Genomic DNA, 13,251 nt, shown 5'->3' with positions numbered 1-13,251 from the left:
AAGACAGACTCCATGTTTGCTCTTAATTTGAACTTTAGAGATCAGAACATTTATATAACTTGTTATGAACGTGTTTATTCTGCTCAAGTTAGGTAGAATTGCAAAATATTACGTCCTTGGCTTGGTCTGAGCTGCATAAAGGGTTGCCTTGACATTATAAGAGTCCTTAATGATCTCTTGTGTAATCTTTTCAGTAGAAAACAGGAAATCTGCTGATAAGTGGTGAAGTGGAGAAAGTTGGGAGATTTCCATGGATTTCTTATGAGAATCTCTGTAATTTCTATACGTGCAAAACGGGAAGTGTGATGTAATCTTCTAAATGTGATAATCCTATATAAGGATGCATTTACTGGAAGGGGGTGCCTCCTTTCTCTCAAACTGCGGTCTGGGAGATCGGGGGTCGATATTGCAATATCAAATAAAGCCTGTTACGGATACTGATTATCACAGCCTGTTGTTTTATTTTTATCATGGTCTCACAACCTCACAACCATGTTATTAATTTAACAAATGCAACGATCCGCATCACCATGGTGGCAAGAAAAGTCGTAAAACGGGGCCAAACTCACTTGGCAAATGTCTCACTTAACAACAGAGATTTCAGGCTCAGTTGTGATCGTAAGTCGAGGACAACCTGTAATGAGGAGAGACTGACCAGAGGGATGGTATTGGCACAAAGATTGATATTGACGTGACACTGATTGTGTCACTGTAGGTTTTTTTTAAGTCTACTATGATATGTAAAATTACATATTGAGGATTATACCTGTGAAAATAAGAAAACATAAGTAACACCATATTTACCCTATCAATGACCTATGGCAATATTACTGGAATATTAAGTAACAATTCTATCAATGTATTAATCACAAAAACAAGGTTATTTCATACTCTGGAACATGTCAAATTTTGGCAGGTCACAGACCTGGCAGTACACACTGTTTAATGTGTTATTGTATGCTAAAATTAAGAAATGCTGATATTCATACCAGTATCCTAGAATAGACAATCTGCCAAACAGAGTATAGGATATGCCAGTTTTGGCAAACCTTTTTTGGCTCCCTTGATTGCATGTGCGCTCATGCGCTTACATTTGCATGCCAGCACCCAGAAGGTAATGTGTGCTGGCCCACCCTCCTCTGTGCATGCGCACACACCCCTTGCCACGTGCTGCACATCTGTGCATGCGTGTGTGATCCCCTGCAGTGCGCTGGGCATCTGTGCATGCATGCATGATTCCACCACTGCGCGTTATGCATCTCTGCACCTGCGCGCATGATTCCCCCACCACGCACAGCACATCTCTGTGCATGCGTGCGTGATTCACCCGCATCTGTGCATGTGTGCGCAATCACCCTTCATGCACCACACATCTGCACATGCATGCACAATCGCCCCTCCATGCACTGCGCATCTGCGCATGTGCACGTGATCACCCCCATGCTGTGCGTCTGCGCATGTGTGTGCGACCTCCAGTGCATGATGCATGTCTCTGCACATGCACATGTGTCTCCCACGCATACCCCTCCGCACATGCATGCCAGATACCCGACAATCATCTGTCGGGTGGCAGCGGTGCATTCGCATGCGCACTGGGGCTGTTCCAGGTGAGCTCTCGCATGCTGGGGGAAATGGCTCTGCATGCCACTTCCGGCACACCTGCCATAGGTTTGCCATCATGGGGATACGCCATAAGAGATGGAGTTATCTGGAAATGAGATAAGTGAGTAGGTGGCGGCTACTGGAAAATTACCCATAGGAAACAGGATAAGGTGACAAGATTAACAGAATCTTGTATGCAGAAGTGTATAAAAATATCCAACCTGCCTGTGGGAGGGGTCTCTCATTTGAGGGAGAAGGGGTCCCGGCCTTTGCAAATGCTAAATAAACAAGCTCTTTATCGCTCCTGGTCTCCTCTCCCTTTTTGGGTTATGACCACATCTACATTTAAGAACACATCTGTCCAGTGGTGGGATGCTGCTGGTGTAACAACTGGTTCAGTGATCATGCGTTGTTGTGTGCGCGCGTGCACACTGCATGTGTGTGGACTGCTTTCTGAAAAAACTTACCTGCTATGCTACTACTGGGGAGTAACACAGCTGTGGAGCGGCAATATGCTCTGCCGCACGAATCAGCTGAGAGGATATAAGTAAGCACAGCGCAGGGGCTGGCGGGCGGGCCCACGTGATTGTCCGAGTGAACCGGTTCACGGCCAGCTCATCGTTGGAGCTAGCGGTTCACCCGAACCAGTCCAAACCGGTAGAATCCCACCCCTGCGCCTGTCCATATTTGGGCTAATTTGGCGGTGCAACCCGAGTTGAATCCTGCGATTTACAGGTTACTTACGGCATGATGACACATTGCAGTATCCCCAAGACAGCCCGCCGTCCTTAATGAAATAGCACCATGGCTGCTCGTCCTCATCTGGACTTCTAAGGCATTGGGAAAAGTGAAGGAATTAACTCTTTGAGTAACCCGTTGACTTCCAGGCTGGATGTCTTCTGGTTTTGTTAGGAGTTCCCGCCCTTCAAATGTGGATTTGACTTAGGATTTGCTAATGTCAGAGGGAAGGGAAGGGAAAGGACTCTTAAGATGGCTCCTCGGTGTTTAGGAGAGGCCCAGCTATCTGTGAGGGACCTCTTTGTCATTGAATATATGGAGAGAGATATGGAGAGAAAGAAATGCTAAAACCAAACAATATACCTTTTACTCAAATAGACATTTATCATGGTCCAGAATAGACATGATATGGATGTCAACAGAATTAATATCTAATATTCAAGAAACAAATATTGAAACAAGTACTTGGGCAGACCACAACCCAATGACAATTAAATGGAAAGGACAAAAAAGAAGATCGAGATGGACGTTAAATAATACTATTTTAAAGGAAAAAGACTTTACGCAGCGGATGGAGAAAGAATTGGCCTTTTTCTTTAGAGAAAATAAAAAAGAAGATACATCAATTCAGAATGTATGGGACACAATGAAGGCATACGCTAGAGGCTTGATAATAGACTATACAAGGAAAAGGAATATTAGGAAAAGGCAAGCCACTAAGGTTCTAGAAGATGAGCATGAAAGACTTGAAAAAGAGCTACAGAAAATGCCACAGAAAAAGGACATCAAGCTAAAAATGGATATAATTAAACACAAAATGGGTCAAATAGAGAAAGAAGAATTAGCATAGAAAATTAGAGGTGCTCAACAGAACTATTTTGAAGATGCAAACAAACCAGGTAGATGGTTAGCATATAAATTGAGAAAAGAGAAAGAATCATTGTCTGCTATAACATCTTGCCTGTCAACGACAGTGGTGGGATTCAAATTTTTTTTTTTACTACCGGTTCTGTGGGCATGGCTTGGTGGCCGTGGCAGGGGAAGGATACTGTAACATCTCCAGTCAGAGGTGGGATTGGCCAGTTCTCCGAATTACTCAAAATTTCCACTACCGGTTCTCCAGAACTGGTCAGTACCTACTGAATACCACCTCTGGACTTCTTCAGCCTCAATTACAGTAACACATGGGCAAACAACTGATACAAATTCAAGGTACACTGCTCCAAACTCAATTGCTGAAAATACAACTTCAGCCACAGAGAACGGTCAATGCCTGGAATGCCCTATCAGACTCCATTGTTACGGCCTCAACCCCCTCACAGCTTCAACCTCAAACTGTCTACCGTGGACCTCACCCCATTCCTAAGAGGTCCTTAAAGGGGGCGTGCATATACGCGCACCAGCATGCCTATCATCCCTGTCTAACTGTTCCCATTTATCTGTATTTACTTCCTTTGTTCTTGTTTATATGTTCATACTTGTTATCTTGTACATGTTTGACAAACAAAATAAATAAATAAATGAAATAAATAAATCTGGAGTGGCTTTGTGGGACCCCCCCTCCTCCTAATTCCCTCCCTCCAAGGGCCATCCTAAGTGGTACCTGGGATCTCAAGTCATTGAAGCCAATTCTATCTTCTCTTTGCTTTCTCATTCTTTGCCTCACTTGGCACAATCCTCTTTTCTTGGACCATGGTCTTGCCAGCAATTTAGGGAGTTTGTGAACCGATCATGCTGTATACAGCAGGGGTGTCTGGGACTTCAACTCCCAGAATCCCCCCAGCCAGCCATGCTTCACTTGGCTGAGAATGCTTGGCTTGGCTTGGATGAGAAGCTATCATTCTTGGATCATCAGTGCTAGTAAGGGGTGCTCCTCCGCAATACTGATAGGCAAGCCAGTAGAACCGTGATGGCGAACCTATGGCACGCGTGCCACAGGTGGCACACAGAGTCATTTGTGTGGGCACACAAGTCCCAGCCAAACTTACCTGCACTGTGCATGTGTGTGCCTCCCAGCTGATTTTTAATCCACTTGAGGCCATTTTCGTCCTCCTGGAAGCTTGAAGGAAGCCTCTGCAGACTCGGGAGGCCGAAAAACGGGCCTTCTGGAAATACCGGAAGTGCCCAAACGGGCCCGTTTTCAGCCTCCCGAAGCTGCAGATGCTTCCCTCAAACCCCCAGGAGGGCAAAAACAGCCTCCCCTAGGCTGCAGAGGCCCTTCAGAGGCTGAGAACAGGCACTTCTGGTATTTCCGGAAGGCCCGTTTTCCGGCCTCCCGAGGCTGCAGAGGCTTTCCTCAAACAGGCCGAAAATCAGCTGGGAGGCGCGCGCATGGACAGTGCACGTAAGGGGGTATGGGGCAGAGGTGTTGTGCGTGCCTGTGCAGGGAGGGCCGCATTGCATTGTGGGTGCCATCACGTGCACACACGCGCTATCGCGCGCGTGCACACTTTTGGCACACCACAACAAAAAAGGTTCGCCATCATTGCACTAGAATAGAAACTGACAGCAAACTCTACTCCTAACTAGCACAGATGAGTCATGGGCAATGAAACATCTACAAGAAAACAAGCAAAATCAGAGAGCACCAGGGCCCCTCAAAGGCTGTATAGACAGGAATATTATTCTGATGTCTTAGTCTGAACTAACTTGCTTCTTCTAATTTTGGGGCAATCAAGAATAAGTCCATTTCTTCTTTTCTGACAGCAACCCTTTAAATATTTGATATTTAATCAACGTGACAATTTGCTCATCCCATGTGCAGCATATTCACACTTTATTTTCATGATCACACTTAATTGGCTTGTCAGAGGTACAGGAACAATCATTAGAATTTATAGGACTAGCATTCAACGGAGACCCAATGGATGATTTGATCTTAAATTCTGAGAAAAGCCATGACCTGGACGATTGACACCTACTCCAAACTGTTCTTACAAAGGAGTTAACATTTCTGGAGACTTACCGGCAGTAGGAATGGGAGCCCAATCCCAGCTGCACCGTGTTGGTTTGAGGGTCGTCGTAGGAGAGGAGGTCGGAGGTCCATGGAAGGCAATCATCTCCAGAGATGGTCTTCTTGGCCAGGCCCAGGTAATTGGTCGCATTACCCAAATAACAGCTTTGACTTGGAGCTGATGGAAGAAGGAAAGGCAAAAGATTCAAGTCCGGGCCAAAATAAATCAATAAAAAAATTGATCGCGCGCTCACCGAACCGGTTGGTTGAATGCCACCCACTGTTCCAACTTCAAATAAAATGTTCACTTGGAAGATCGCCCTTTAGGAGTTACTCAGGCCAAAAAGGTACAGAGAAGTGTGTGTGTGGGGTTTGTGTGAACGCGCGCATTGTTTGTATCCTCTCTCTTTTTGTAGTACAGGTAGCCCTCGACTTACAGCACTCCATTTAGTGACCGTTCCACAATGGCATTGAAAAATGTGACTTAGGCTCACCCAGGTTGCAGTGTCTCCCTCTGAAGAGGTGGCTGCACGTGCAGATGGTGGTGTCCGAGAAGAGCGTCCTCCTGCAAGAGCGGCTGCCCCGGAGCAGGCAGGGGTCGGAGGGACAGCCTGGGAAGGGAGGGAGCCAAGCACAGGCCAAAGGGGGCCCCTTAAAACCGACATTTCCCCGATAACATACAAAGCACCGAGAGCTACGCCTGGAACTGGCCTTTCTGTGGATGGTTTTTGAGACTTCTCTAGCCACCACGAAGGAACCTTTGAGGAATCCTCACCTGCAGAACCAGGTTTAGGTGTTTTCACTTTAAATATCGGGAAACAGCCAGCCAATAGTGAAATGTGTCATTTCTCCTTTTCCTTCCTTTCCTTCCCTCCTTCCTTCCTTCCTTCCTTCCTTCCTTCCTTCCTTCCTTCCTTCCTTCCTTCCTTCCTCCCTCTCTCCCCCTCCTTCTTTCCTCCCTCCCTCTTCCTTTCTTTCTCTTTTTTTTTTTTCCTTCCTTCCATTCCTTTCCTCCCTCTTTCTTTCTCTTTTCTTCTTTCCTTCCATTCCTTTCCTTCCTCCCTCCCTCCCTCCCTCTTCCCTCCTTCCCTTTCTCTTTTTCTTCCTTCCTTTCCTTCCTTCTTCCTTTCCTCCCTCCCTCTCTTTCTTTGTCTTTTCTTCTTTCCTTCCTTCCATTCCTTTCCTTCCTTCCTCCCTCTTTCCCCCTCCCTCTTCCCACCTTTCCTTTCTCCTTCCCTTCCCTCCCTTCCTTCCTTCTTCCCTCTCTCCCCCTCCCTCTTTCCTCCATCCCTCTTCCTTTCTTTCTCTTTTTTTCTTTCCTTCCTTCCATTCCTTTCCTCCCTCCCTCTCTTTCTTTCTCTTTTCTTCTTTCCTTCTTTCCTTCCATTCCTTTCCTTCCTTCCTCCCTCTCCCCCTCCCCTCCCTCTTCCCTCCTTTCCTTTCTCTTTTCCTTCCTTCCTTCTTCTGTTCCTCCCTCCCCTCCCCTCCTTTCCTCTTTCTTTCTTTCTTTCTTTCTTTCTTTCTTTCTTTCTTTCTTTCTTTCTTTCTTTCTTTCTTTCTTTCTTTCTTTCTTTCTTTCTTTCTTTCTTTCTTCTCTCTCTCTCTCTCTCTCTTTTCTTTCTTTCTTTCTTCCTTTCTTTCTTCCTTCCTTCCTTCCTTCCTTCCTTCCTTCCTTCCTTCCTTCCTTCCTTCCTTCCTTCTTTCTTTTCTTCTTTCTCTTATGCTAGCCAATCACATAACCCTTTTTAGCTCAGCACCTCTCCTGCTGTACTCATGCCTCCTTGAAAGGGTTACTCACCATAGAGTGTTTACTCGCTTAGAAGAGCAACTAAGGTGATTAAAGGCCTGGAGGCTAAAACATATGAAGAACGGTTGCAGGATTTGGGCTTGGCCAGTTTGGGTATAAAAAGGACTAGGGGGGGGGCATGATAGCAGCATTCTAGTACTTGAGGGGCTGCCCCAAAGAAGAGGGAGTCAAGCTATTCTGCAAAGCACCAGAAGGCAGGACAAGAAACAAGGGATGGAAACTAGCCAAGGAGAGAAGCAACCTGGAACTAATTCTAGCAACCTGGAATTAAGGAGAAACTTCCTAACAGTGAGGACAATTAACCAGTGGAACAGAAGTTGCCACTAGAAGTTGTGGGTTGGAGGTCTTTAAGAAGAGACTGGACAGTCACTTGTCTGAAATGGTATAGGGTCTTCTGCTTGAGTAGTGGGTTGGACTAAACAACCTCCAGGGTCCCTTCCAGCTCTATTCCGATTGATGGATCTCTTTGCAATGCATCAAAGGAAGCATTCTAATCAACATTTCCCCTGCCACAATACCTGTATACATTTCTGGATGGCAGTCTATTTTGCCGTTAACACAGGTGCATGCTTGTATTGAGCCTTGGTAGATTCCGGCCCAACTGTCTCCAACCTCAAAGTATTCATACAGAGTCTCATCAAAACATTTTGCTGCAATGGAGGAAAGCATAAAAGCCTTTAGTCTCTGGACCACAGTGTCTGCAATCAAGAGCTGTAAAATCGGTTTTTTCATCCTGAAGCATCTTCCCACCCCCAGCTTCAACCGTGCAGCAGGTTTACTTCCGGTCATTTGTAAGAAATCGGAGGGTTGCTGAACACACCTTGTCTTCAGAGGATGGACCAAAAGAGGGTACTGGTGGCAGACCAGTATCTGTTGTGGTTAGCCGGCAGCAGGTGTGGACGGCTGAAGAGAGCGAGGACTCAGCTGAGGGGCCAGGACCATTAGGGAGTGGACTGCTGCCTCCAGAGATTGTGGGGGCTGGCAGCAGCAATGAGGAGGTTCCCGAGGAGCCTGTGCCAAGTGCGTGAGCATGCAGGGCTGCTTGCAGGAAAGAGAAGCTGCAGCAGCACGGGCGACTCAGGAGTAAGGCTGCAAGGTAATGGCCCCTCCTTCAAGAAGTTAATAGCCAGCTGTGAAATGAAGGTACTTTGCAGAAGGCAAAGACGTTTTGAACCTCCAGCCTTGTGGACATTCCATTATTCTGAGTTTGTATTTGAAGATTTTTGTATTGCAAATTATTTCTTGTCTGTTATCTTTTGGCAAGTCTTGCACAGTTTGGCAAGGCTTGTGCTTATCACAGCTAATTATTTTGGTAAAAGTATTAAAAGGTTTCTGTTCCCTTTGGATTGTATTTGATTTGTTGGAAAAGGGCGTGGGTCAGAACAGTATCTGACCCAGCATCGCCTGGGAAAGTTGTAGGGGTAGCTGCCTCGGTTTCCCGATGGCATTTGAACTGGGATATGCAAGAGTTCTGTGAAAGAGCTGAGTCCACCCTTCCCTCCTGGACCATTTCTGGGACGTAACGGAGGCTAGTCAAGAACCCTTCAGAAGGGATGGTTGGTGGAGACATCATGGGAGAACTTGACACAGCCAACTCACCTCTGACAACTCACTGCGTGACAACTTGCTGCGGGACAATTTAACAATTCAATTTCATGATTTAAAATAAATAAATACATATCTTAATGTTCGTTATTCACATTTCATTCTGTCCCAACTCTTTCATCCTTTCTTTAATGATTCTATTCCACCATTTCTTTGATATTAGTGTAACTCTTGTCCCGCAGCGAGTTGGCTGTGGCAACTTGACCATGGCAAGTTGGCCATGATGAGTTGACTGTGAATTGACTACGGCAAGTTGGCCGTGATGAGTTGACTGTGGTTAATTGACTATGGTGAATTGGCCATGGTGAGTTGTTCATGGCAAGTTGGCCATTGTGAGTTGGCCATAATGAATTGATTATGGTGAGTTGGGCGTGATGAGTTGGCCATGGTGAGTTGGTCATGGCAAGTTGGCCATGGTGAGTTGGCCATGGTGAGTTGGCCATGGAGAGTTGGCTGCAGTGAATTGTTATGGACCCAGTGGAGAATCTCAACTAACCAAGCATCCATGAATGTCCATCTGCTACAGCATGCAATACAACTGAGGAAGTTTCCAGGATAGGAAGCGAAACGTTCTCACAAAACCAGCCCAGTTGCAATTTTCAAAACGAAAGCCATTTTTGAGACTCAGCTTACCAACTTCACACTGTTTCCCCATGAATTCTGCAGGGCAGATGCAGCGTTGAGGACATTGGTCACATTCCCTGAAACAAGTGCCACCATTTCTACAAGGGTTACGTCTGCAGTCATGGGAAACATCTACACAAGAAAGCAGTCAAAGAGCAAATCAAAAAAGGCAGCGGTGGATTGGCCTCATATGAATGAACAGCACAATTGGAAAGAGGATTGTTAGGCGACACCAAGCCACGATCAGGTCTTGGAGGCCAGGTAGAGAATTCTCCTCTAGGGTGGTTATTCACTGCATTGGTCTCCTCTGTCTGTGGATCCCTTGGCGGTTTTCTCTTTAGGGTTGTCCTTGCCATGACAATTCTAACTCGCTTCCTTCTTTCTTAAATAACTTTTACTGAGGAAGGTGTTTTTTTTTGACAGAGCTAAAAACTGTACAAATCTTGAATGAAAGAAGAATAAAGAAAGGTAATAAGGAGGAGGGAAGGGAAGGGAAAAGGGAAAGGAAGGGAAGGGAAGGAAAAGGTAGGATAGAAAGGGGAAGGGGAAGGGAAAAGAAAGTAAAAGGGAGGGGAAAGGAAGAAAAAGAGAAAGGGAAGGGAAAGGTAGGATAAAGAGGGGAAAGGAAGGGAAGGAAAAGGGAAGGGAAGGGAAAGGGAAAGTAAGGAAAGGGAAAGAGAAAGGGAAAGGAAAGGAAGGAAAGGGAAGGAAAAGGTAGGATAGAGAGAGGAAAGGAAGGAAAAGGAAAGGGAAGGTTAGGGAAGGAAAGAAAGCAGGAAGGGGAAAGGGAAGAAGGAGAAAAGAGGCAGCTCAGCAAAGAGCTGCATAGGAGGCAGAGGAAAGAATTAGGATATCCACTGCCTAGTTAGTGTCTCCTGGGGTATATCTATCAGGATAAGAATAGTAAGAGTTTAGTCTGGCAAGATTCTGTCTGCTGTGTGTAAGCAAATAAAGAATTAAATTCTGACCGGATTGTTCCATGTCATTCTTTTTGGTGCCTTGGTGTTGATAGACTTCATACTGAGGGTTGGCTGTTGTCTTAATGCCTGCTTTTATTTCCTCCTAGGAATAATAGCAATGCAAATTTATTTCAAAGAAGCAATTTGTCAGAATAAATTGTGTGACTGGTTGACTTTTCCCCCGCATAAACAGATCCTCTGTCTCTTGCTCTCTCTAAAATGTTTTTCCGAAAATTCCGGAAGTGATGAAACGGGGCTAGTTTTCGTCCTGCAAAGCCTGCAGAAGCCTGCAGAAACCTTCCTCAAGCCTCTGGGAGGCCGAAAAAGGCCTCAAACCGGTGAAAATCAGCTGTGAGGGGCAGTGCAGGTAAGGGGTGGGTGGGAGGTGGGGATTGCGTGTGCATGCATAGGGGGCATGGGGGGCATGTGCCAGAGGTGGCATTGCCTTCTGGGTGCTGGCACGCGAGTGTGAGTCTACAAGTGTGCGCACAATGTTTGACACAGGAGCCCAAAAAGGTTAGCCACCAGTGATCTAGGGCCATGATGGCAAACCTTTGGCACATGTGCCAGAGGTGGCATGCAGATCCTTCTCAGTGGGCACTCATGCTGTCGCCAACTGCTCTTCTGATTTCTGGCGTGCATGTTTTGGAAAACAGCCCCAAAACAGCCCGAAAAATGGCCAAAAAACAGGCATGCTAGTCTTCAGTTTTCCGGCACTTCATGCACATACACTCAGTGCCTAAAAGGTTCACCATCCCTAGTCTAGGGTGCCTTGTTTGAGCAGGGGGTTGGACTAGAAGACCTCCAAGGTCCCTTCCAACTTTGTTGTTGCTGTTGTTGTTAAATCTCACTCATTATCCTGCTTCCGTATTTTGGAAGGTGAAGTTTCCAAGCAAGCTGAAGGATGCCATGGCGGTGGCCTAGAGAGATGGAGTTCTTTGCCTCACAATCAGGAGGCTGTGAGTTTGATCCTAGGCAGAGGCTAATATTTGGAATAATGGACTCTCCTGCTCGAGCAGGGGGTTGGACTTGATGACCTCCAAGGTCCCTTCCAACTCTGCTATTCTATGATCTATCATTTAATAGAAAGAGGGTTGAAGAAAGAGAAGGTTCTGTGTGAAAAGGGACTCGGGATTTCAGAGACTAGTGAGGCGAAGTCTCCTGCAAGTTGCAGAGAGAAAACAACCCTCAACTTGTTCCTGCAGTCTCTCTCCGAGGCCGGTGTCCTCCCTTGCTCTCCTCGTGTTGGTCAATCAATCATCCATCACGTCATCATCAAAGCCATTGGGACAGAAGGGGCGGGAGAGGAATTCCCGGAGAAGGCCTGTATTCTGAAACTAATTTGCCAAACTTTTGTTTCATTTTGTCCCCCCTCCCCCTATTTTTAATCTCTTTTTAGGGAGAGGTTCAAAAGATGAGGAAACCCATTCTTCCGGGCAACCCCAGCCAGAAGGTCTGAGGGGCAGGCACAGGATTGCCTCCAGGTTAATCCTCGACTTACAATGGGTTCACCTAGTGACCGGTCAAAGTTACAGCAGCACTGATAAAACTGACTTATGACCAGGGATGGAGCTGCTAACGGTTCGCACTGGTTCAGGCGAACCGGATGTTAATTTTTACATCGGGTTCACCGAGTTGCGATGACTGGCTGGCCCTCCCCACCCTTCCCCTCCCCTCCCCTCCCAGGAGTCTCAATGAGGCCCATTTTGGATCCCAGGTAAGTGCAGGGACTGCGTGGAGGATCAGGGAGGGCGAAAAACGGGTGTCCCAGAATCTCCAGAAGGCCAGAAATGGGTCTGTTTCTAGCCTCCGGAGAGCCTCCGGAGCCAGGGGAGGCTGTTTTTGTCCTCCTGGAGGATCGAAGAAAGCCTCCGGAGCCCGGGGAGGGTGAAAAACAGGTCTCATGCCATGGTGCAGGAGGCCGACTAGGCCATGCCCACCATGCCTACCCAGCAACCAGGCAGAGAACCAGTTGCTAATTCTTTTGCAGCCCAACACCTGCTTATGACCGTTTTCCACACCATTTTGGCAGCCTTCCCTGTGGTCACGCAATCCAAATTCAGAGGCTGGGCACCTGACTTGTGTTTACGACGGTTTGCAGTGTCCTTGTGGGGGGGGGGTTTGTCATGTGATATCCTCTTTGGCAACCGTCTGACCGGCAAAGTCAATGGAGGAAGCTGGATTTGCTTAACAACCGGGTGATTTAACTTAGCCACCGCAGGGATTCACTTAAGAATGGAGGCAAGAGAAGGGATCAGATGGGGGTGGTGGTGTCAAAATGCAACTTCTCACTTAACAACGGAAATTTTGGACTCTGTTGTACGCCAAGGATCGCCTGTATTTCCTTCAGGAAAGGATTTTGGTCTCCAGACGAGAAGACCTGCGTGTTTACCAGCTTCCTCAATACAAGCCACCTGCTTCGTCCAATCTTTCCTAACGTGTGACTCCATGTCTCTACCTACCGCAGACTCCATTTCCAGGTTGTAATCCAAGGCAGTCCTCAACTTACAACCGCCATCGAGTCGAACGTTTCTGTTGCTAAGGGAGACCCTGAGTTTTGTCCCATTTTTTTATGACCTTCCTTGCCACCGTGGTTAAGCAGTCCTGTATACTGAATGGTCACTAAATAAAGCATTTGTAAGTTGAGGATGACCCTTTATCTACTCCTGTTAGAAAGATCTGGATCTCTGTAAGGAGGAGAAAATCTGGGCCACAAGGAGCATTTCTTGGAAGCCATCTCTCTCTTCCCGCTATCCTCCCCAAATTTCTCCTTTTTAGGACTCCAGATTCAGCCAGCAAAAATGTGAAAAGCAAGCAGATATTACATACACTTACCAGCCCAGTAGTAGCATTCCTCAGACCCGAAACCAGAGCAAGTGTCATGGAAAAAATGTAGATTTTCATTGTCTTCTCTTTCACTAATTTCCTGTCATGCCTCTGGTGGAGTCAGACTCTGAGGGAGA

General features: G+C 46.6%; 1 protein-coding gene and 1 long non-coding RNA gene across 5 annotated transcripts in view; one reads left to right on the top strand and one right to left on the bottom strand.

Annotated features, from left to right (window-relative positions):
• Positions 1-13,251, bottom strand: part of HGFAC (HGF activator) — a 26,796-nt gene extending 13,545 nt beyond the window's left edge. Inside the window, exons 1-7 of one of the 4 annotated variants that reach the window (XM_087963441.1) lie at positions 13,124-13,251; positions 10,298-10,391; positions 9,339-9,461; positions 7,619-7,750; positions 5,788-5,904; positions 5,306-5,471; positions 2,347-2,432 (exon numbers count right to left, since the gene is read on the bottom strand). In XM_087963441.1, the coding sequence (XP_087819567.1) occupies positions 2,347-2,432; positions 5,306-5,471; positions 5,788-5,904; positions 7,619-7,750; positions 9,339-9,461; positions 10,298-10,391; positions 13,124-13,192 (787 nt within the window). In that variant the 5' untranslated portion in view covers positions 13,193-13,251. The remainder of the gene's footprint in view (positions 1-2,346; positions 2,433-5,305; positions 5,472-5,787; positions 5,905-7,618; positions 7,751-9,338; positions 9,462-10,297; positions 10,392-13,123) is intronic. The other 3 variants (XM_087963442.1, XM_087963443.1, XM_087963444.1) reach the window with 3 other exon arrangements.
• LOC148130739 (uncharacterized) lies at positions 10,399-13,126 on the top strand. The gene is made up of 3 exons (XR_015749271.1): positions 10,399-10,655; positions 11,688-12,005; positions 12,639-13,126. It is a non-coding gene; the product is annotated as an uncharacterized LOC148130739 (long non-coding RNA).

Source organism: Notechis scutatus, chromosome 4 (assembly GCF_049901735.1).
Source record: "Notechis scutatus isolate UNSWTSFEM ecotype Mainland chromosome 4, rNotScu1.2, whole genome shotgun sequence".
Taxonomy (NCBI): Eukaryota; Metazoa; Chordata; class Lepidosauria; order Squamata; family Elapidae; genus Notechis; species Notechis scutatus.
This window is presented reverse-complemented; position numbering and strand designations above follow the sequence as displayed.